Source organism: Neofelis nebulosa, chromosome 18 (genome assembly GCF_028018385.1).
Source record: "Neofelis nebulosa isolate mNeoNeb1 chromosome 18, mNeoNeb1.pri, whole genome shotgun sequence".
NCBI classification, from domain to species: Eukaryota; Metazoa; Chordata; class Mammalia; order Carnivora; family Felidae; genus Neofelis; species Neofelis nebulosa.
The window spans coordinates 17,904,755-17,926,849 of NC_080799.1; the positions used below are offsets into that span (position 1 = coordinate 17,904,755).

The 22,095-nt window shown below is 52.0% G+C and overlaps 3 protein-coding genes across 7 annotated transcripts; 1 reads left to right on the forward strand and 2 right to left on the reverse strand.

Annotated features, from left to right (window-relative positions):
• Positions 1–782: 782 nt before the first annotated feature.
• On the reverse strand, positions 783–16,767 carry ZNF48 (zinc finger protein 48). 3 transcript variants are annotated; one of them, XM_058711483.1, is made up of 3 exons: positions 16,603–16,767; positions 4,615–4,708; positions 783–3,401 (listed from the first exon to the last, which is right to left on the reverse strand). In XM_058711483.1, exons 2-3 carry the CDS (start codon positions 4,691–4,693, stop codon positions 1,600–1,602), a joined length of 1,881 nt encoding a protein of 626 aa, XP_058567466.1. In that variant the 5' UTR covers positions 4,694–4,708; positions 16,603–16,767; the 3' UTR covers positions 783–1,599. The 3 variants fall into 3 exon arrangements, with proteins under 3 accessions (XP_058567466.1, XP_058567467.1, XP_058567465.1); XM_058711484.1 differs by lacking the exon at positions 16,603–16,767 and adding an exon at positions 5,247–5,455; XM_058711482.1 differs by lacking the exon at positions 16,603–16,767 and adding an exon at positions 4,876–5,218.
• SEPTIN1 (septin 1) lies at positions 12,660–16,627 on the forward strand. 3 transcript variants are annotated; one of them, XM_058711485.1, is made up of 12 exons: positions 12,660–12,755; positions 13,251–13,298; positions 13,474–13,564; positions 13,644–13,751; positions 13,985–14,108; positions 14,417–14,551; positions 14,650–14,767; positions 15,329–15,430; positions 15,552–15,651; positions 15,872–16,037; positions 16,287–16,377; positions 16,491–16,627. In XM_058711485.1, exons 1-12 carry the CDS (start codon positions 12,675–12,677, stop codon positions 16,575–16,577), a joined length of 1,251 nt encoding a protein of 416 aa, XP_058567468.1. In that variant the 5' UTR covers positions 12,660–12,674; the 3' UTR covers positions 16,578–16,627. The 3 variants fall into 3 exon arrangements, with proteins under 3 accessions (XP_058567468.1, XP_058567469.1, XP_058567472.1); XM_058711486.1 differs by having other exon boundaries at positions 13,665–13,751; XM_058711489.1 differs by lacking the exon at positions 12,660–12,755 and adding an exon at positions 13,002–13,046.
• Positions 16,768–17,039: 272 nt separating the features above from the next.
• Positions 17,040–19,325, reverse strand: MYL11 (myosin light chain 11). The gene is made up of 7 exons (XM_058711494.1): positions 19,196–19,325; positions 18,491–18,586; positions 18,164–18,239; positions 17,861–17,965; positions 17,676–17,754; positions 17,327–17,375; positions 17,040–17,237 (listed from the first exon to the last, which is right to left on the reverse strand). Exons 1-7 carry the CDS (start codon positions 19,196–19,198, stop codon positions 17,133–17,135), a joined length of 513 nt encoding a protein of 170 aa, XP_058567477.1. The 5' UTR covers positions 19,199–19,325; the 3' UTR covers positions 17,040–17,132.
• Between the last annotated feature and the right edge of the window lie 2,770 nt (positions 19,326–22,095).

Genomic DNA, 22,095 nt, shown 5'->3' on the forward strand with positions numbered 1-22,095 from the left:
GGCGGATGGTTACGATCTCGCGAGAGCGTCTATCCGGGGACCATTCCCCCCACGCAGAATAGCGGAGACGCCCAACTCGCGAAGTTGCTAAGCGGTCTTGTACTTCATTTCTCAGATGGGTTAACTGCCCTCGTCTTCTTTGTCCCTGGCCAATCAGGTCAGTTCCTCTTTTCCTCCCCATTGGCGCCCTCCTCGGAAAAAGCTAGGAATTGTAGTCCTGCTCCTAATGACGCATGGGTCGCTGAGAATATATGGTTGTTTTTTTCCAGGGACTAAAGAGGCATCCCCTTTGCCCTCCCTTTGGACTATGCAGGCAAACGACCTGTTTCCCAATAAATTAAAAAGGGCTTCAGGGAGGTGGGGTTTCCCAGTAGGCCCAGCATCAGTGTCGGGGACTTCTGTGCCTGTACTAGACGGACGGCCACCTTTCCCCGGGTACCTGTCGCCATAGCAACGGTGCTCACGGACCGACCCCCCCACCCCAGCGCGCCCTGTGGCGCCGAGTTTTTCCTTTTAGGGGCCGCGCTCGACGTTGTGGTGTAGGTGGCGCCCGTGGACAGCCAGAAGTCAGTCAGGAGCATCAGCTGACAAACCTGGTGGCTGTTTTTTCGACCAGATGTCACACCTAGATAGCGGCAGCCTATTCCATCTTCTTTATTTGCTGGGCTCAAAGAAGGCAAGAGACCCCTCACAGGGTTACACATGGCTTCACCTGTGGTGGGGCTCTGACATCTTTTCCACCCCTCACCCTGCGTGCACACACACAAGCACAGAGTCCAAGCTTCAGACAAGAAAGTTTATTGGCAAGGAGATACATGGAAATGTGGCTGTCCTGCCTTGGAGCTTCCCTGGCCTCTCCTCACTCCAGTCCTGTCCTTCTCCCAGCCAGTTTGTCTCTGCTGACGTCCACCAGGACCTGGGCTTGGCATCGAGTGTAGGAGTGCTCCTTCTGCTGTCTCTGGTCTATTCTGCCAGTGTCCAGGTGTCAGGGCAGGTTAGGGTTCTCCAGGGCAGATGGGTCTGGGCTGTCCAAGAGCGCCCTTCCTGGCTAAGGCCATGTCCAGGGGCCTGAGCCTGCGTACTGCAGTCCACACAGCAACACTCTCCCCATCAGAAGGTTCAAGATGCTCCTGCCTCTCTACCACCCCAAACTCCTGAAGTCTCGCTGTTGTAAACACAGGTCAAACCCTGTTTGGTGCTGGCCAGGGTGCTGGTCTCCTAAGGGCAAGGTTGGGTAGGAGCAATCCTTAACGGGTTAAGAGGCAGCAGGAATTTAGAGTTCTTTAAGGGCCCTCAGGCTAAGGCCAGTTTATTCATTCAACAAGTATTTATTGAGTGCCTACACTATTCAGAGTACAAGGCAGTGTTCTAGAAGCTGGGGGTATAGACCACACTGTCAAGATCCTGACTGAGCCCAGCCAGGACAGTTTCCTGAGCTTCAAGGTCATTGTCTCCAATCTCTATTTCTATCTATTCACTCCTTTCTCCCATTTCTTCCCCTTCTTCTCCCTCCCACCACCTCCCCGGCCCTTTCTTCTCTGCTTAAGCAGCCGATACCCTCCCTTTGGTCTCCTGGGCCTCCACCTTCCCTGGACCCCATCATTCCAGTCCTGTTGGCGGCTCCTCTTTGAGGGGCCTTGCCCGACCATCCCCTGTCCCAAAGGGCCTCAGGACCAAGTGCCCACGCTGGTGCTTGATTCGGGCAGAACTGTCACCAAAACCTTTGCCACACTCTGCACACTTATATGGCTTCTCCCCAGTGTGTGTTCGCCTATGTTTGACCAGATCTGAGCTCCGGGGAAACTCCTTCCCACAGAAGCCACACACATGGGGCTGGCTGGGTCCAGAGGGCTGGGCTCGGACTCGGGGTCGAGGGGCCATGGGTGCTGGGCCAGGGGGGTTATGTGGCCTCAGGAGAGTGGATGGTGGTGGTGGCCGAGCCCGTTCGCCTCGGTGAGTGCGGAGGTGCTTGACTCGGGCCGAGCTGTCAGCAAAACCCTTGCCGCATTCAGGGCAGAGGTAGGGTTTCTCCCCTGTGTGCACACGATGGTGTTTCACCAGGTCCGAGCTTCGGCGGAAGCCCTTGCCACACTCAGGGCACTTGTGGGGCTTGTCACCTGCCAGTGGTGGGGGTGGCTCCCCAGCCTGTGGGCCCCCGGGCTCTGGCTCCAAGCCAGGCAGGCCAAAAGGCCCATCACCTGAGTGTGAAGGGCTTCGAGGTGTCAGTGGGGGGCTTGTGCCAAGAGGCGGTGGGGGTGGGCTTGAGCTGGGGGGTGGGCTGGGGATCAGGGGGGCCAAAGGGTAGCCTGGGAAGCTGAAGTCCTGGGGCTCCATGTGAGTGAGGCGGTGGCGGAGGAGGGTGGAGCTGAGGCTGAAGGTGCGGTCACATTCCGGACAGGCGTGAGGCCTCTCCCCACTGTGGGTGCGGAGGTGTTTGACCCGGGCAGAGCTGTCGGCAAAGCCCTTGCCACACTCAGGGCACAGGTAGGGTTTCTCTCCCGTGTGCACCCGCAGGTGCTTCACCAGGTCTGAGCCCCGGGCAAACTCCTTTCCACACACATCACAGCCAAAAGGTTTGGGCCCCAGGTGACTGCGCTGGTGGCTCAGAAGACTGCAGCTGAGCACAAATCTTTTGCCACAATCGGTGCAGATATATGGCTTGTCCTGGGCCTTGGGTCCCTGTGGGGCTGCTGTGGCTGCTCGAGAAGGCTGCCGTCTGGGCACCACGGGCCGGGGTGGCTGCTCCCCCCGGTGTGTCCGCTGGTGCTTTATACGAGCAGAACTGTCACCAAAGCCCTTGCCGCAGATGCCACATTTGTAGGGCTTCTCACCCGTGTGTGTCCGCTGGTGTTTCACCAGGTCAGAACTCTGCCGGAAGCTCTTGCCACATTCACCGCAGATAGTGGGGCGCTCACCAGCCGGGATCCTGGACCGAGGAATCTTTGGGGGACCCTGGGCTGGTGGTCGGGCTCTGTAGGGCTTTTCACCACTATGAGTTCGCTGGTGTTTGATACGGGCAGAGCTATCCCCAAAGCCCTTGCCGCAGACCCCACACTTGTAGGGTTTCTCCCCTGTGTGGGTCCGCTGGTGTTTCACCAGATCTGACATCTGCCGAAAGCTCTTGCCGCACTCGCCACACACGGCAGCCCGATCGCTAGCCTGGCCCCAGCGTGGCTCTCCCAGGAGCCGGGGACCTCTGTCCCGAGCCTGAGGTTTTCCCGGTCCCTCTCTCTGGACCCACAAGTCATCCCAGGTCTGGATGCCTTCAGGTTTGAGAGAGGCATTTCCTACTTCATGACCTGGAGCCGGATCTTCCTCTTCCTTGAACCCCAAGTCATCCTCCTGGGGGGGATGTTCAAACTCATCCGGCTGAGAAATCTCCACATTCTCACTCCCTAAACCTGGGGAAACAAAAGGGAGTAGTAGACCCTGCCCTTTGGCTCAGCTCCTATCTTTGATGGCACCTTCCCCAGGAAGGCTTCCTTGGCGATCTGTAGTCACAAGGATGTCTCTCCCTCTCTCCTCTGAACTTCTGAAATACTTATTATTGCTGCCTCTCATCAACAATGGTAACTTCCTGTCAACGTGCCCTTAATACGTGCCGGTCACTGAACTACCCATCACTGAATCCTTGCAAACAATCCTATGATACAATGCTACTACTACTCCCATTTTACAGACATGGAGATTCCAAGAATTTAAGCCACTTGCTTAAGGTTATAAAGTATCACGCTGGTAAGAACAGATACTACACTTGGCCAAAAGGCCAAGCAGCGATGGGGTTAGGAAGTATTAAAGCCACGTTTCTCACTCGGGTCTGTCTGATTTCCAGGCCTGTGTTAACCACTACATTATACTGTCTCTATATGGAACACCTACTATTTACTATTTCTATTATATCTTCTTATATTAGCCCATTGTGTAATGTATTACTTCAATTATCTTGCATATACCTGAGAGGACCGACCCACACCTGTCCCTCAAAATGCTTAGGAGAGGTAAGATCAAGCACAAATAATTATAATTGTGGGCTCAGAAAAACTGCGGTCACAAGAGAAAGAGGAAATAAGGAGATAGGGCAAAGCTCTCACAGCACAGAAAAGAGTAAACCATAGAGAGGAATGGAAGATAAAGCTGGAAAGGGATGTTGGGACTAGATTAGGCATGTAAGGCCTAGATCGAACACTACATTAAGGCTTTTAATTAGCAGGCAGAAGGGAACTAGGGAAGGTTTTTGAGAAGGCAAACAGGATTACATCTGGACTTGGATCAATGTGGCTGCTGAGTGCATCACTGAAGAGAAAAGGGCTGTGGGGAGGTTTTTGCAATTGTCAAGACGAGACAGAACGAGGCCTGAAGTAGGGCAGAGGCTGTGAGGCTGCTGAGGACTATCCAGGAGTGGGGAGAGTCCTTGCGATGATGCCCCTTCACGGCCTGACGCACAGTAGGTGCTCAGAAACGTTGGCTCCCTCCCTCGGTTTTTGCTCCCCTCCCCCTCCCCCTGGAAGCACGGTTCACGTCCGATTTTTCTGGGCTTCGGCCAGACACAGCCCGGCACCGGAGTCCCCACCCAGCCTTTACCTGCCCGTGGCGAGGCACTGCCCCGGCCCTCACCTGTGCGGGCGCCTCTCAGCTGCTCCCTCTCCTCTGCGCCCTGGAGATCCGGGCCCCAGGGCTCCACCGCGCGCTCCATCGCCCGCACGCCGCCCTGAGCAAGGGGACAGACACAATCCCACGGTCACACAGCCATGTGCGGCCCGCGGCACCCTGTCGCTGCCCTCTGCCGGCCAGCGCGGGCACCGGGCAGCGGCCGGGTCCGAGGTGCGGGGTGCGGCTCCCGGTGACCCCCGCCCGCGCCGCCGGCCGTCCCTGCACCTGCTGCTCCTTCCGGCCCGCAGCGCCCCCTTCTCCTCCCAGCCGCCTCCGGCTGTGCCACACCGGCGCCCTCACGAGCTCCTTGGCGGGGTTTCGCTGCCGGAGCCGCCGGCGGCCGGGGTATGCGGGCTCCGCGCCAAATGGGGAGGGGGCTCGGACCCAGGCGTCCCGGGGGCGGCCGCCGGGGGCGGGGACGGGAAGCGGAAGCGCCAGGCCTCACCAAGCCGCTCTAGGAACTGGGAGGAGCTGCAAGCCTGTGGAGGCCGCCCGCGTCGGCCGGCGCTCGGTGGCCGGCGGAAGGCCGCGTGCCGCGGAGAGGGCTACTCTAAGCCGAGGACAGTTGCCCGAACTCGGTGGTATTAACCGTGTACCTCCTGGGCCGGAGCCGGGTGATGAGGGCCGAAGACTCTTCCTAATTGTCGCTGTGTCGGGCCACCTGCGCCGACCCCCGGGGCTGGCCGACTGCGCCAGCCACCCAGGCCCGGAGAGACAAAGAGAGATCGAAGAGTGACCCAGGGAAAGGGGTGGGGGAGAGACCCAGGCAAACAAAGGGCGGCGGAGACCCCAGACGGGGCGGGGGCGGGGCGCCGAGACACAGGAAACAAAGCGCGGCGGGTCCGAGAGGCCTGGGGCCGGGGGTGGGGTGGGGATGGGGGCTGGGCTGGGGGAGGCCGAAGCCTGAGCAGCAGCTAGAGGCTAGAGGCAGATGCCTGGGAAATGCTGGGGAGAGTCAGCCTTTGAAATCAGGCCCGGGGCGGAGACCCTGAGCCAGACACAAAGTCGTAACCTAAGAACCCCCAGTCACAACGCAAAAGCCGAGAGAGACCGAGAGAGCGGCCAACCAAAAATACAGGAGCAAAAGATTGGCCTCCAGAGACAAAGAGATGTAGAAACATAAGAGATAGATGGAATCGTTGGAGCACAGTCGGAAGAGCTATAAGAAAAAGAAGGGAATCTGGAGAGAAAACAGGCCCAGAGGCAGAGAAACAAAAGAGAAACTGGCAGAGACAAAGAGATAGAGACACAAAGAAATAGGCCACAGGGAGACTAGGGACAGGTCGACAACCCTATAAAGGTCAGACCCAGGGAGAGGCTAAAGCATTAAATTATCGTTCCCAGCTTGGTGGGCCGTTCCAGTGGACCCTGGGGCGCGATCCCCAGTATCTGTACTCTGCAAGCTTGCCTTTGGGGAAGGGGGGAGTGCTTGGAAGTGTTTGTTTATTATCTGATAAGTGAGGGGTGACAGAGGTTTGTATATCAATTCACAATTTATTAGCACCTCAGTGCTAAGCCAAGAGTTTGGAATAAGGAGGTGAAACACAAGTAAGATATATCCTTGGATGCTACCAGTTTTAAGGGGCAAGTACACAAACCATGAAAAAGAATTGTAAGGGTGTGAGGTACATGCACCAGTTCAGGGTAGTGTGCGAGAGCAGGAAGAATTCTAAATTGGGAGTGAGTCTGCATGGTTCTGGATGCCTCCTATTCATAGGTATTAGACACAGAAACTAGGACCACAAATCAATCAGTACATACTTAAGCATCACGAACCAATATCTAGACACTGTCTACTCCCTGGACTTACAAAGAAACTCTCCAGGGAGCTCTTGATCCAGTAGAATATGGAGATGTGCCGACGATGAGACAGATCTATACCAATCTGACGAACAAAATAGGAATGTAGTGCAGAGAGAGATACCTTCTGTAGAGTTTAGTGGCTGTGTACTCTGTCTTTAAGGCCATTTATGCAGTCTGATTCCTGACCTTGTCACTTAACTACTGTTTGACACTGTGGAAATTAGTTCTGTTTCCTAAACTGTAAAACGGGGATGATAATACCAAATTTGAGTGGTTGAGGATTAATATGTGTAATATGTATAAAACACTGAGCCAAAAAATATTAGCTTTTACTCTTTTGGCTAGAGTAACCAAGAAAGAAGGTGGCATTTTTGAGCTAATCCTGACAGAACTAAGATTTCAACAAAGTCCAGAGCTGGCTGAGGTGGGGGCTGAATGAAGAGAGATGTGCCCCCACATTAACAGTTGCCTACACACTAATCGAAAACCTACTATGTGCTAGAAGCTTGAGATCCAAAGATGGCTAAGACCTACCCTCAAAGAGGAAAATAGAGAATAGTTCTGTTTTAATGTGTCACGATGTCATGAGTTTACCTAATAGGAGAGCAGTGGAAGCTAGAGTGGTATGTTTATTCATTTGCTCCACAAACATTTCCTGGGGGTCCCCCATGTGTCAGGCACTTGTACTGGCAAACAGAGGCAAGAGGGTACCAAATGGCAAAGAGCTAGCCCCTCTCGGAGGAACCCTCCCCTGAAAGGCGGCCAGCCCACACACCATACTCACTCTTGGAGCTAGCTTTGACTTTGAGAAGAGAAAGCCTGGAGTCACTAAGTCCGAACCTGAACTCCAATCTAAAGATACAGAAGCCCTTCTAGGGTCGCCGGGTGGGGCCTTAGGTAGCTATGCAGGTTTGATGGCAAGATGAAAAAGAACGAATCTAGATAATTAAATGAGAAAACTGTCCACCATATATTGCCCATAGGAATGTCAAGGCAGGATCTTCCTTTCTCTAAACAGGCCCCAAACCTTATAACATGAATGACTGGACACATTTGTTTGAATAATAAGCATGTAAATGAGTATTATGTCACTAGTAATTCATGTCATCTCTATACTAGACAAACCGAGAGCCTTTTCTGCAGGACAATTTGTTAATATGCACAAATGCCTTAGATACGTGACTTCCTTTGATTCAGTAATTCCCCTTCCCCTAAGGAAATGGGACAAGTACACAATGATGGCACCACAAACAGGCCCAACCCATTTCAGCATTGTTTATCACTGGGAAGAATGGGAATCAATCTAAATACCAAATATCTATGAATAGACACATGAAAAGATGTTCAACACCACTGATCATCAGGGAAATGCAAATCAAAACTACAATGAGATTTCACCTCACACCTGTCAATGTCTAAAATCAGAGGCACCTGGGTGGCTCAGTCGGTTAAGCATCTGACTCTTGATTTCGGCTCAGGTAATGATCTCGAAGTTCGTGAGTTTGAGCCCTGCATCGGGCTCCGCACTGACAAGTGTGGAGCCTGCTTAGGATTCTCTCCCTTTTCTTCTGCCTCTCCCCTGCTCACTCTCTCTCTCTCAGAAATAAACTTAAAAAAAAAAAGTTTAAAATCAACAACACAAGAAAGAACAGGTGTAGGCTAAGATATAGGGAAAAAGGAGTTCCTGTGCACTGTTGGGAATCCAAACTGGTGCAGCCACTGTGGGAAACAGAAAAATGGAGTTTCCTCAAAAAGTTAAAAATAGAACTATCCTATGATGCAGCAATCGCACTACTGGGTATTTACTCAAAGAATTAAAAAACACTAATTCAAAGGGATATATGCACCCCAGTGTTTATAGCAGCATTATCAACAATAGCCAAACTATGGAAAGAGCCCAAATGTCTGTCAACTGATGAATGGATAAAGATGTGATATGTATATGCAATGGAATGTTATTCAGGTATAAAAAAGAATGAAATCTTGCCATTTGCAATGACATGAATGGAGCTAGAATATGATGCTAAATGAAGTCAATCAGAAAAAGATAAATACCATATGATTTGACTCATGTGGAATTTAGGAAACAAATGAACAAAGCGGGGGGTGGGAGGGGGAAGAGACAAACCAAGAAACAGACTCTTAATTATAGAGAACAAATTGATGGGATTACCAGAGGAGGGTGGAGAGATTGACTAAATAGGTGATGGGGATGAAGGAGTGCACCTGTCGTGATGAGCACTGGGTGATGTGAACTGTTGAATCATTATAATGTACACCTGAAACTAATCTAGCACTGTATGTTAACTAAGTGGAATTAAAATAACAACTTTAAAAAAAGAAAAAGCACTCTTATCAAATTGTTGAATGTCATTTTCCTAAAAATAAATGAACATGTCAAAAAATAATATATAGATGTGTATTCACTATAGAACAATGTACAAAACCTATGAAGTGACAAAAACAGGATTCCAAACAAAGTTATAGTATGATCCTAGTTTTGTAAATATGTTTATTCACATCTATAGAGCTAGGAGAGAATCTAGAAGGATAAACATCAAAATAGGGTTATACCATGGTAGTGATACTGGATGTATATATCTTTTTAAAAATTGTTTTTAAATGTTTACTTTTGAGAGAGAGCGAATGAGCGGTAGAGAGAGGGGGACACAGAATCCGAAGCAGGCTTCAGGCTCTGAGCTGTCAGCACAGAGCCCAATGCGGGGCTGGAACTCAAAAACTGTGAGATCATAACCTGAGCCAAAGTTGGATGCTTAACCAACTGAGCCACTCAGGTGCCCCTAGATGCACACATTTCTATTCCATTTGCATTTTCTATTTTTTCTGTAAGAATGTGTTGATTATACAGCAAATAAATGAATATACATGTTATTTTCTTAAAGGCTCTTCAATAACTCAGGGAAGACCTGATCAGTTTGAACCCAGGGCAGATGCAAGGGGGTGGAAGGTGTAAAGAGAAGGAGGCCAATTATTTCTGATAGGAAGGTTCTGGAAACCAAGTGGATATTCAGTTGACCCTTGAACAATGCAGGGATTAGGGATGCCAACCTTCTGCACAGTTTGAAAATGCACGTACAACTTTTGACTTCTCCAAAACTTAACTACTAATAAAATACTGTTGACCAGAAGCCTCAACAAGATAAACAGTTAACCCATATTGTGTATATATACTGTGTTTTTACAATAAAGTAAGTTGGAGAAGAGAAAATGTTATTAAGAAAAGCTTAAGAGGGGCTCCTGGGTGGCTCAGTCGGTGGAGCTTCTGACTCGATATCGGCTCAGGTCATGATCCCAAGGTCGTGAGATCAAGCCCCCCATCACACTCCACCCTGGGCATAGAGCCTGCTTGGGATTCTCTCTCTTCCCCTCTGCCCCCTCCCTCACCCCCACACGCTCTCTTTCTCTCTTCAAAATAAAAAAAGAAAAAAAATCATAAAATACCTTTATAGTACTGTACTGTATTTATTGAAAAAAAAAATCTTCATAGGAGCACCTAAGTGGCTCAGTCGGTTGGGCGTCTGACGTTGGCTAGGGTCATGATCTCATGCTTCGTGGGTTCAAGCCCCACATGGGGCTCTGTGCTGATAGCTCAGAGCCTGGAGCCTGCTTGGGATTCTGTCTCCTCTCTCTGCCCCTCCGCTGCTTGTGTTCTCGCTCTCTCTCTCAAGGATGAATAAACACTAAAAAAAAAAAAAAAGAAAAAAAAAGAAAAAGAAAAAGAAAAAAAAATCTGCATATAGATGGCCCTGCACAGTTTAAACCCGTGTTGTTCAAGGGTCAACTGCACTTATGGAGAGCAGCGGGGAGGAGCTCAGAGTTTTAATTAAGACCTTAAGGCTGCTCGGGGAGATAACAAACGCTGGAGGAAGAGCTGTGGTGGCTTGAGGAGGGGTATAATTAGCCCTTCCCTTGGCTTCTCAAAGTACTCTGTTTATCTTCTTGTTACACTACATTTTTAGCACCAGTGCTCTGTGACACACTTACTTGTGGCTGTCTCTGTCTCCCCAGAGGGCCAAAACCCTGACTGATTCACTGTCTGGATCCTCAGCAAGGAGCAGATTTGAGATGCTGACATGTCACACCCCTCGGCTCGAGTAATGCTAGCAATAACCAGCGTTCTGCGTGAGCTCATCTCATATGCTGGGTACTCAACTAAGAGCTTACTGTGGATTAGGCCATAGAATCCCCACTGTGACCCTAAGAGGTAGAATTATTAACATTTAACAGATAAAGAAACTAAGTCACAGAGAAGTTAAAGTCAGATGGCCACGATCACACATTTCTCAATCACGATGTCTCCATAATCCTAGGACTCTCGCACAACATTGGAGTTTTGTGTGGCAGGAGATTCCAATCCTATCTGATAGATAAAGAAAGTAAAGCCCAGAGAGGTTTTCTCCAAGGTTACACGAAGGGGACAGTAATAGAAATGAGTGTGAAGTAAGGGTAAGATAGACACATGGCAACGTGGATGAATCTTAAAAAATAACGCTGAATGGGGGCGCCTGGCTGACTCAGTCAGAAGAGCGTGCGAGTCTTGATCTTGGGGTCATGGGTTCGAGCCCCATGTTGGGTGTAGAGATTGTGAAAACAAAACTTTAAAAATTTTTACTCTGTCTTGGGATGCCTGGGTGGCTCAGTCGGTTAAGCGTCTGACTTCAGCTCAGGTCATATCTCACGGTCCGTGAGTTCAAGCCCCGGGCTCTGTGCTGACAGCTCAGAGCCTGGAGCCTGTTTCGGATTCTGTGTCTCCCTCTCTCTCTGACCCTCCCCTGTTCATGCTCTGTCTCTCTCGTTCTCAAAAATAAATAAATGTTAAAAAAATAAGTAAAAAAAATTTTTTTTTTAAATAGTGATGAATGAAAAAGTTAAGAAATACATATTCATAGATATGTTACCGTTTGCGTCAACATGCACTGCATACTACACATTTTTCAAAATGTATACAAAGCAAAAAATTACACACAAAGCACATTAGGGTGGTTGCCTTAGGGCGAGGGATAGGAGTGAGCTATGAGGCTACCTTAGTCTGCTTCAGCTGCCATAACAGAATACCACGGACTAGGAATCTTAAACAAAAGACATCAACTTTCTCATAGTTCTGGAGACCGGAAGTCCAACATCAAGGTGCTAGCAGAGTTGGTTTCTGGCGAGGTTGATTTCTGGTTTCCTTGGGTCGCAGAGAGCCACCTTCTGTGTCCTCACATGGTCACATGGCCCCTCCTCTGGGCCTGCGCAGAGATCACAGGTGTCTTCTTATAAGGCCCCCAGACCTATTACTGGATTGAAGTCCCTTATGACTTCATTTAACCTCAATTACCTTCTTAAAGGCCCTATCTCCAAATACAATCACATTGCGGGTTAGGGCTCCATCACATGATTTTGGGGTCGGGGGGACACAGTTGAGTTCGAAACAGGGGTTAACAGGGAAATAATAAATAGAACCACAAGGAATGGGAAAAGAAAATGAGGTTGGAGCAGTAGACAGGATCCAGATCAAGCAGGGCCCAATAGGCCATAGGAAGGAGATCATCTGTAAAGGCTCAGAGAGGTCACTCAGTTCGTAAAGTCTAACGCCAGGGTTTGTGTATGTAGCTGATTGATTCCAAAGCACATGTCATCTGAAACTGCTTGGAGTTCTGATAACTAAGTGGAAATGCATGTATTTCATTTTACCATGAGGAAAATGGAGTTTAGAGAAGTCAAATGACTTGCCCAGGTCACATAGTAAGTGGTAGAACTGAGGTTTGCAGAGTTCTTTCTGCCTCCAAAGCAAGGCTCCTTTTATATGTTCCACAGCCTCCTAGCCTTTGGCCCTGACCAACTTCATTCACTTGTTATTTTACGCACTCATTCATTGAGTATATTATTTATTGGCACCTTCTCTGTGCCAGGCCCTGTGCAAGACACCCAAGACATAGAAATGAAGAGAACATGGTCCCTGCCCTCAGAAAGCTCAGCCAGTAGAAAAGATAGCCAGATAAACAAATGCGAGCATTGGAGAGGCTTGTGAAAGGTGTTAGGGTCTGGAGGAGGGAAAATGACTCTGCCTGGGGTAGTTGCGCAAGATTTCTTAGAGGAAGATCTTTGAATCAAACCCTTGAAGGATCAAGAATGCCAGAAGAAAAAACTCAGTGTGGGCAGAACAAAGGATGTGGGCACTCTCCAAGGGCAAGTGAGAGAAGGGGTGATGAGTCCAGATGTGGAAGGCTCTGACTACCAGGCCAGAACTCAGACTTAATTCTGAGGCTACTGGGAAGCCCCTGAAGGGGCTAGAGCAGGTGAGTGCCTTGGCCAGGATTCTAAAGTAAGGTATCTCTGCCAGGGGTGTCCAAAGACTTGAAGTCCTTTTAAGAATCTGTTGAGCTGGTAAGGAAAATTGACGGCCCCTCCCACCTCTAATCTTGTTATGACTTTTGGTCCATGTAGACCGTGGGAACTTTAAAAAATTTTAACCATCCCAGTCAAAGCCTTCATCTCACTTACTAGAGATACTAACTTGCTTCCTTCCTCTCTGCCTACACCCACCTCCCACCAGGGTGATGGGGCTACAGTGGGGGCTTGGGAAAAAGGTGTGTAGAGAACCGAGGGGTTGAAGCTTCCCATGGTGGGGGGTTGGGGGGGGTTGCCAAAGGGATCCCATAAGTGAGAACTCCAGGTATTCTTGGTCTTGGCTTTCCCCACCTCTCCAGCCCAGTTTGAGCATCTCAGCTTCCTACATTGCCCGCCCCCTTTTTTTTTTTTTTTTTGCCACACTCAACTTCCTGCCTCACCAGAGGAAGTGGGGAGAGACAGCAGGTGCAGCGACAGCTAGCAGGACCATGGTGAGTCCTTATGCCCAGGAATACAGGCATCTCTGCCTTCAGCCCCCAGCCCCCAGAGTAGCCAGATCCAGGCCAACCCACAGTAGGCTGACTTCTTGCTCCTGAGGTCAGGTTATACTGGAGGGCCCTTCCTGCTGCCCCCAGCAGCCTCATACTGTCTACCCCCCACCAACAGGACAAGGAGTATGTGGGTTTCGCTGCCCTCCCCAACCAGCTGCACCGCAAGTCCGTCAAGAAAGGCTTTGACTTCACACTCATGGTGGCAGGTCTGATGGGTTTTGTATAGGAGACCGGTGGGGGGGAGGGGGTCCTCAAGCCACTCTGGCTGTCTCCTCACCTGACCAGGAGGGCCTGTCCTGTCTACAGGGGAGTCAGGCCTGGGAAAATCCACCCTCATCAACAGCCTGTTTCTCACCAATCTCTATGAGGACCGGCACCTGCCAGAGGCCAGTGGTAAGATCCTCCCGTCCTCTCCAGGTTCTCTGTCTCTCCCATCCCCAGGCTGCACTCTCTTTCTTTTCATCTGGGTCTCCCATGACTTTCTGGGGGACTCAGGCAGCTCGCTGCTTTCTTGAGACTCCCCTGAAAAATGGCTGGGGCAACTGTGATTCTGAGAACGGAGATCAGTCCTGTCTCAGGACCCTACCCAGCTCCCTGTCCTCCCTGTCCTCTCTCTGTCCTCACAGCTCGCTTGACACAAACGCTGACCATTGAGCGCCGGGGCGTGGAGATCGAGGAGGGGGGTATAAAGGTGAAGCTGACCCTGGTGGACACACCTGGCTTTGGGGACTCAGTGGATTGCTCAGACTGGTGAGGAGCAGGGGAAGGAGCGGGGGCTAAGCTTCCCGGTATGGCTACTCTATGAAGACTAAGGGATCAGTTACAGGGCTGGTCTGCTCTGCTCCTGCCCTCCCCAAAAGGTGGGGTCTGTTTCTGGTGTCCATGCAGCCAAAGTGCCCAGTGTTTCCTGACACCCTGCCAATCTCCTCTGATGTCTTTAGTTGGAGCCAAAGAAACAAGTCCCCCTGCCCCCCCCCCCCAAGTCCTGGCTAGCCTTGGCCCCTTCCCTATGCTGTGGCCCCTCATCTCTGACTGTACTCTCTCCTCCCATACCCTAGCTGGCTGCCTGTAGTGCGCTTTATTGAGGAGCAATTTGAGCAGTATCTTAGGGATGAGAGTGGCCTGAACCGGAAGAACATTCAGGACTCCCGTGTCCACTGCTGCCTCTACTTCATCTCACCCTTTGGCCGAGGGTCTGGGGGGATACCCTGGGGGGCTGGGGTGTTTGGGGAGGGGTGGGGGAGGGTCTCAGTGGCTTAAGACTGAACCCTGACCAAATCCCTCGGTGCAGGCTCCGTCCCCTAGATGTGGCCTTTCTCCGGGCAGTGCACGAAAAGGTCAACATCATCCCAGTCATTGCCAAAGCAGATGCCCTGATGCCTAAGGAAACCCAGGCCCTCAAGCAGAGGGTAGGTCTGGTGACCTCTGACCTTTGGCCCTACATGAAACCAAAAGTCGCCATCAAACCTGAACTCAGCTTTGACTTCGTTGATCTTGGGCTAGCCTTTTGGAAGCATGATGTGTCAGGCTAGTCTGTAGGAGAAAATTCCTGAGGAAGATGGGGAGTAAGCTGACTGAAGGAGCTGTGTCTCTGGAGGCTCAGAATGGAACCCCTGGGCTGGATGCTTTGCTAAGGCCTGAGAGTGGCAGCAAAGATATGATCACTCTTGATAGCCCTCCAGCCCCAGGATAATGACCCCCACTCCAATGACTTAAGTAATCTCTACACTCAACATGGGGCTGAAACTCACAATCCCCGAGATCAAGAGTCACATGCTCCACGGACTGAGCCAGCAAGGCAACCCTTTGAGATTTTGGTTTGGGGTATCCTATATGTCCACCTCTCACCATCTCTGTCTTTCATGCCTTTCTCTCTGTCTCTGACCACCTGGGACCTGTATCTCACTGTCACCCACCAGGCAATGTCTGCTGCTCACAGCCTCTGTGTTTCTCTCTGTGTCTGCTCCCAGATCCGGGACCAGTTGAAGGAGGAGGAGATCAACATCTACCAGTTTCCCGATTGTGACTCTGATGAGGACGAAGACTTCAAGAGGCAGGATGCAGAGATGAAGGTGCAGAGGCAAAAGGAGGAAGGGGCAGAGAAGCAGGGGAGGAGGAGGTGTTGGTGGAAGCTGACAAAGAGGTTTCTGGCGAGGAGGGGCCAACGGTGATTCCCTGACTTCTGCCCTCCAGGAAAGCATCCCTTTCGCAGTCGTCGGTTCCTGCGAGGTAGTGAGGGACGGTGGGACCCGTCCAGTGAGGGGACGCCGCTACTCCTGGGGTACTGTGGAGGGTGAGTAAGGTGGGGCACGCGTTCTGAGGCCAACAGGGAGCCCAGAACGCCGCTGAGTTAACAGCACCCAACATATGAAGTTGGGACGATCTCCGGTCCCGGGGGTCTTAAGAATCAAGGGGTCCTTGGACTGCAGACCCTCACCTAGAGTGGGGGCAGGACTCCGGGCAGACTTGACCCGGCCAAAAAGCTCCCTGACGCTCGCCGGTCCGCCCCTCAGTGGAGAACCCACATCACTGCGATTTCCTGAACCTGCGACGGATGCTGGTGCAGACACACCTACAGGACCTGAAGGAGGTGACCCACGATATTCTCTATGAGGGCTATCGGGCCAGCTGCCTACAAAGCCTGGCCCGGCCTGGGGCGCGTGATCGAGCCAGCCGCAGGTGAGAGCCCGAGCTCAGTCCTAGATGCTCCCAAGGCCCGGCCCTCACTACCCCGCACCCCGCCTTCACCATCCAGACCGATCCCCCAGAATCTTTCCCCACCCACTTTGCTGACGGCATTGGAAGGACAAGGCCCCGCCTCCTAGACCCCAACCTCGCCCCACGCCCTGCCTCGCGGCTGTGACCCACAACCAAGGGTCCCGTCCTTGATTCCCTGTCCTCCCGCCCCCCCCCCCCCCCGCCCTCTAGTAAGCTTTCCCGCCAGAGCGCTACAGAGATCCCGCTGCCCATGCTGCCTCTGGCCGAGACCGAGAAGTTGATCCGCGAGAAAGATGAAGAGGTGAGCAAGTACCTCGCTTCCCAACCCCCCTCCCCGACCAAGAACCCAAGTCCTCTGCGAAGTCCCTTTCTGGCCTCGCCCGGTCCCACCGCCTGCAATCTTGCCCCGCGCAGCTGCGCCGCATGCAGGAGATGCTGGAGAAGATGCAGGCCCAGATGCAGCAGAGCCAGACTCAGAGCGAGCAGTCGGACGCACTCTGAGGCCCCCGCCCCGGCCCTGCTTTACCTCGGCTCCGCCTTCAGTCCGTCTTTTGTCCAATCCCCGAGCCTCTGGCTGCCGGGCGCTTAATCCCAGAGCCCCAAACTGAGAAGTCCGCCCCGGCGCTGGGTTCTCGGGCTAACAGGTTCCCGCAATGCCAGAGTTTGTAGCTCCGACTTTGGCCCCGCCCCTCCCCGCCCCGCCCCGCGCTTCCCACCCCGCCCCCTGACTCCCATCTCCGCCCCTCTTCCCCCAAGTTGTGACTTCAATAAAAAGTTTCCCTGAAGCCACTCGCGTCTTCGCTTTCCCAGCGGGAATAAGTAGCGGGTGAAACCGCCCCACCCAGGCCTCCGGGCCACTCTTTACTCATTCATTTGTTGGGAGCTGCCTTGGTGCCAGGCAGTGTTTCAGCCGGGCATCCCACCTGAGCCCCTCTCCCACAAATGCACCGAAGGCGCCGCAGCTAAGAAACAAAGACCAGTTGAGTTTTATTAGGAGTCGGGGTGGGGGGTCGGACTGGCAGGAGGCATTGGCCAGCAGAGGCCTAAGAGGGTCCCCTACTCCTGGTCCTTGGCGTCGCCATGCGTGATGACGTAGCAGATGTTCTTGTAGTCTACGTTGCCTCCCACGTCGGGGGGGAACGCTGCCCACATGTTCCTGATCTGGGGAAAGATTCAGGGGCGTCTTCTACCGGTTGTGTACGCTCCCCTCACCCCTCCCTCTGCGTCTCCCGGGCCCCTCCCCAACTCACCTCTTCCTGGGAGAAGCGGTCGCACTGCGTGGTAAGCAGCTCCTCCAGGCTGGAGAGAGGTGACATATGGGGAGTTGAGAGTGGGCTTCCCTTTCCACTCCCTCCCACCTCATCCTTGTTGTCATTCCTGGTATCATCTTCAAAACCGAAGTCACTGTAGATCCCTCACTGGTCTCCCAGTCTGGCCTCCCTGCTTTTGCTCTTCCCCTCCCGAATGTGCTATCAAAATGTACTCCTATTGCCCATTTCCACAGTTCTAATTTTTCCCTTATTCCCTCCCTTATACCTAACCCTTGGTAAGAATTTAAGGAGGCTTTCTGTGTGTGAGCAGCTGGAGAGGGTCACTTACAACTTCTTCTTGATGGTGCCTTTCCCCTCATGATCCAGGACCTTGAAGGCTCCAGTGATCACGTCCTCAGGATCAGCACCTGCAGGGTCAGAGGGCATGTGAAGCGGAAGGGTCCCTGAACGGTCTGTCCTTGAAAGGTCTGGGGAGGAGCGGTTGGGGGCTTAGACCCAAGACACTTCATTCACCTTTAAGCTTCTCTCCAAACATGGTCAGGAAGACGGTGAAGTTGATGGGACCACTGGCTTCCTTCATCATGGCATCTAGCTCCTCATTCTTCACATTGAGGCGCCCTGGAGCAGGGTGGGGGGAGCTGGAGTGGGGTCCTGGGGCCAAGGGTTGATCCTTCCCATAATTTCAGATCATCCCACCCACTTTTTGCCTGGGCAGGCTGAGGCCCAAGGTGGGGCTAGCAGGGCTGAAACCCAAGGCTTCCATATTCCCAGTACTTCCTCAGTCTTGAGTCTTTATGGGTGGGATAAGGGGCTCACCCATGGCTGCGAAGGTGTCCCGCAGATCTTCCTTGTCGATAATGCCATCACGGTTCTGGTCGATTACCGTGAAGGCCTGCACAAGGTAGGGGCAGGGAGGGTTTAGGTCCCTTATGGCCAGGCTTCAGCATCCCTATCCCAGGCAGATCAGATTCTGGCCCCCAGCCAGCTGTCTTCTTACATGCCAAGCAGGGAGGGGAGCAAGGAATTCTAAACCCTTCCCCTCCCCCCCCCCCCAAACAGGTGCACATTCCAGGGAGGGGTATGAGGGGGGAGGAACAGCAGGGGGTGCCTTTGGTCAGCCTTCAGTCTCCCTTCTCCTCTCACCTCCTTGAACTCTTGGATCTGAGTCTGGTCGAACATGGAGAAGACATTGGAGCTTCCGCCCTCTGCTGCCGCCCTTCTCCTGGCCTTCTTGGGTGCCTGGGGGGTGAGGGATGGGCAAAGGGGTCTATGGGCCAATCCCTACTCCTCTCTGGAGGCAGTGGATTAGATTCAGGGTTCTTTGGGTCATTTTTCTAAAGCAACTGTTCTGGCTCTAGGCTTCCCCTTCCTTATGACCTCTGCTGAGGGGACTTGCTTAAATCTGTATCCCTAAATTCCTGTCCTTCATCCTACCCAACAAGTGGGACTTCTCAACAAGTCCCCTTCTCTGTGCCCTGAGCCTGTCTCCTCTGAGTCCCAGACTTGTTGTGTGATCTAATCTACTCATTCACCCTGTCTGAACCTCTACTTCCTCATTTATAAAATGGGAGTTGGACTTCTTGCCTGGCTGGTCCCAGAGGGTTTGGGGAAGAGGGAGTGCAGAAAGGTGCAGAGGATGCTTTGAGAGGGACAGGTCTGTGAGTGGAGAGTCTGGGCAGATTATCCTTGGTTGGGTCCTTTAGGCCATCATTCTGTACGATCCCCATTAGTAATGCCAAGAAAGGGAGGATTCATCTTTTTTTCTCTTACTGGACTGGGAATCGGCTATGTTCTTTGCAAAAGTGAAGCTGCCCTGAGGTCTGAGGGGTCTGGGGGATTCTCACTCACCATGTCTTCGGTCTCCTGGGGGCAAGGCAGTGGCTCTGGCTGGAAAGGAGCAGAGTCAGCCTGGGGCAGTCCCTCTGGGGTTATATAGTCCTGCCCCAGGGAGCCCTCAACATTCCAAGGTAACCTTAGCCCTTTTGGTGCCCACCCCAGATACCAAAATAGCCCAGCTGAGGGCCTCTCCTTTCTTGGAGGGCCAAGCAGCAGCTGGAGCCCAGGGAGGGAGGAGGGAGTGGGTCTTGGGATGCATGTCTCACTGGGACCTGGGCAGAAAGGGATGTTCTCTTTCCCAAAAGCGGGCTGGAATGTGTCAGAGTTCAGAGAGGACCCAATCTGAGGGACAGTACTGGGGGAGAGATGTACCAGGCCCCTGTACCCCTGAGTGGGTGGGTCCAGATTTATTTATTTACTTTTGAAACATTCCTTATTTTGAAATTAATTTTTTATGGTTTTACTTATTTTTTTAAATATATATATATTTTTTATTTTTAAGTAGTCTCTACACCCGGTGTTGGGCTCAAATTTAACCCAGAGATCAAGAGTCGCATGCTCTACCAACTGAGCCAGCCAGGCACCCCTCCAGGTTTAAACCCAGTAAAATTATTGAGCACTTACACTGTGCCAGGCACTGGGCTGTGCTTCATGGGTGCATTTTGGCAAGCACAATCCCTCAACTCCCATTGTGGAGTTCACAGTCAAGTGTATGTATGCCTGTGGGGTAGCGGCAGAGTTGAAAGGGAGACAGCTGTCTGGGAAAGCTGAAGAATAGGAAAGTCTTCTACCTCCCCTTCATGGTGGAGGGAAGGGTGTTTCAAGAAAAAAAACCGCCAAGCATAGAATGACCAGGGACTAGAGACTAGACAGAAAGCCTGCTCTGTGAGTTTGGGCTTCGTGCTTCAACTCCCTGGGTCTTGTTTCCACCCTCTATAAAATGGGTATTAATTCCCATCCCACAGAACTTGTGGATATGAACACCATTTGGGAACAGTTTAGTGAAATATAATCATTACAATGAATAGTTAGGCCCTGTCTTGGTGGACTTAGAGTCTAGCTGTGGAGACAGGATAAATGCAGAGAATGATTCACAGCATTTGGTCAGGAGTACAGAAGTAGAGAGCATAGCAGCCGTGTCTGGGAGTATGGGGATGACTTTATGAAGGCCAGAAGTGGGTCAGGTGGAAGTGGAGGGGCAGGTGTGCTAAGCAGAGAGCACAGACGGGCAAAGGCCTGGAGAAGTGAAAGATCAGGTTGCCAGAATGGTAATGGGGCTTGAGCAGAGGGTGCAAGGGGCTGGAGACCAGAGACTGGAGGGGCTTCAATGCCAGGCTGAGGGTTGAGAACTTGGGAGCCTTGGAAAGGTTTGAAACAGGAGAACATAATGGAATGTGAGTCTGTAATCATTTCTTTGGGTCCCATTATGAAAGTTGGAACCGAGCGGAGGGGAGTCAAAGACCCCAAGAGGACTGCTACTTGGTCACCTCCGCCTGGGGGGCTGGGATGGCCAGTGGCCCTTTCTCCATTCTGGGCAAGAACAAGTTTGGCTGACTGTATGACTTTGAGGTGCCCTCTCCTGGGGAAATAGTGGCTGAGGAAACCCCAGGAGGCCACGATTGGCGAGGACACCCATCTCCTCCTTCATCTGCTTCCTTTAGGACCCAGTGTCCTGAGGAAGATGCCTCCTCCGTCTCCCTCCTCCAGCCTCATGCCAATGCCTCTAAGACATTTTCTTTTCTGGGCACTGGGGCCCAGCCACCTGTTGTCTCTAAGAAGAGAGAAGGAGCCACCCTAAACTTAGCAGCTGCCCTCGGCCTCCTGCACTGGCCCCTCCCTACTTCAGTGGACAGCTGTCTCACCTTATAAGGTTACCATGGGGGTCTAGGCCCAGGGAGGAGCCTTATTCCTGGATTCTGGGAGGGGAGGAAAACTCCAAAGAGGGGAAAAGGGAAAGTGCTCAGGTAACTTGGGCCAAATGAAAAGTGGGGAAGTTGAGGAGGAGATCAGGAGCTGTATATCTAATTCAGACACTGAATGAGAATACACAGGATCTGGGTCTGAGCTGGGAGTGAGTAGCCTAAGAGAACTCAGAAACCAAGGAGGACCTGGGCATTGGGAGCTAGGTCTGACTGAAATTTCAGGATGGTGGACTCTGTATGGAAATTTGGGCCCTCTAACCCTGAGGCTCGGAGGGATGTGGGTCAGAGAAAGGAGAGGCTTGTAAAGTCAGGGCTTTGTGTTTGTGGTCTAGGGTAGCAAGGGCGGGGGGGCTCAGGAGACTGGGGTCTGGTTTCTTAGAAAATGAGGAGTATAGAGAGGTGTGGCAGTGAGGGGAGAGGAGTTGATGGGATAGGTCCTGGATACCCAAAAGAATAAGAATACAGATATGGGAGTTCCTGTTACTGGGAATTCATAGTTTGGGTCTAGGATGCCTACTAGAATGCTGGGGGGCGGCACTCAGAGGATGAGGTCCAAGGAATTAGAGCCTGGATTCTGGGGAGGAGCTCAGATAGCTGGGGAGCTAGGAGAAGGACTTAAGGGCTTGGGAGGATCTAGAGAAATGGGTCGCTTAGAGGATTTGGAGGCTCTGGTTATAGTCGCCTGGGCTTTGGAGTATTGAAGTTGGTTGTGAGACCGAGATGAGAACTAGAGACGGAGTGGAGGTTGAGAGGACTTGATCAAGGCATTGGATCTGTGGTAGGGTCTCACAGACCACGAGAGTGAGGTGGCTCTGAAGCTGGATGGAGAAGGGGAGCCTAGGAGGCGCTTGACTGGCTCAGTTGGTAGAGCATGCGACTCTTGATCTCCGGGTCGTGAGTTGAAGCCGCACGTTGGGTGTGGACCCTACTTAAAAAAGAGACAGACAGACAGAATGGGAGCCCAGAAAGGACTCAAACAAAGCAGCGCCA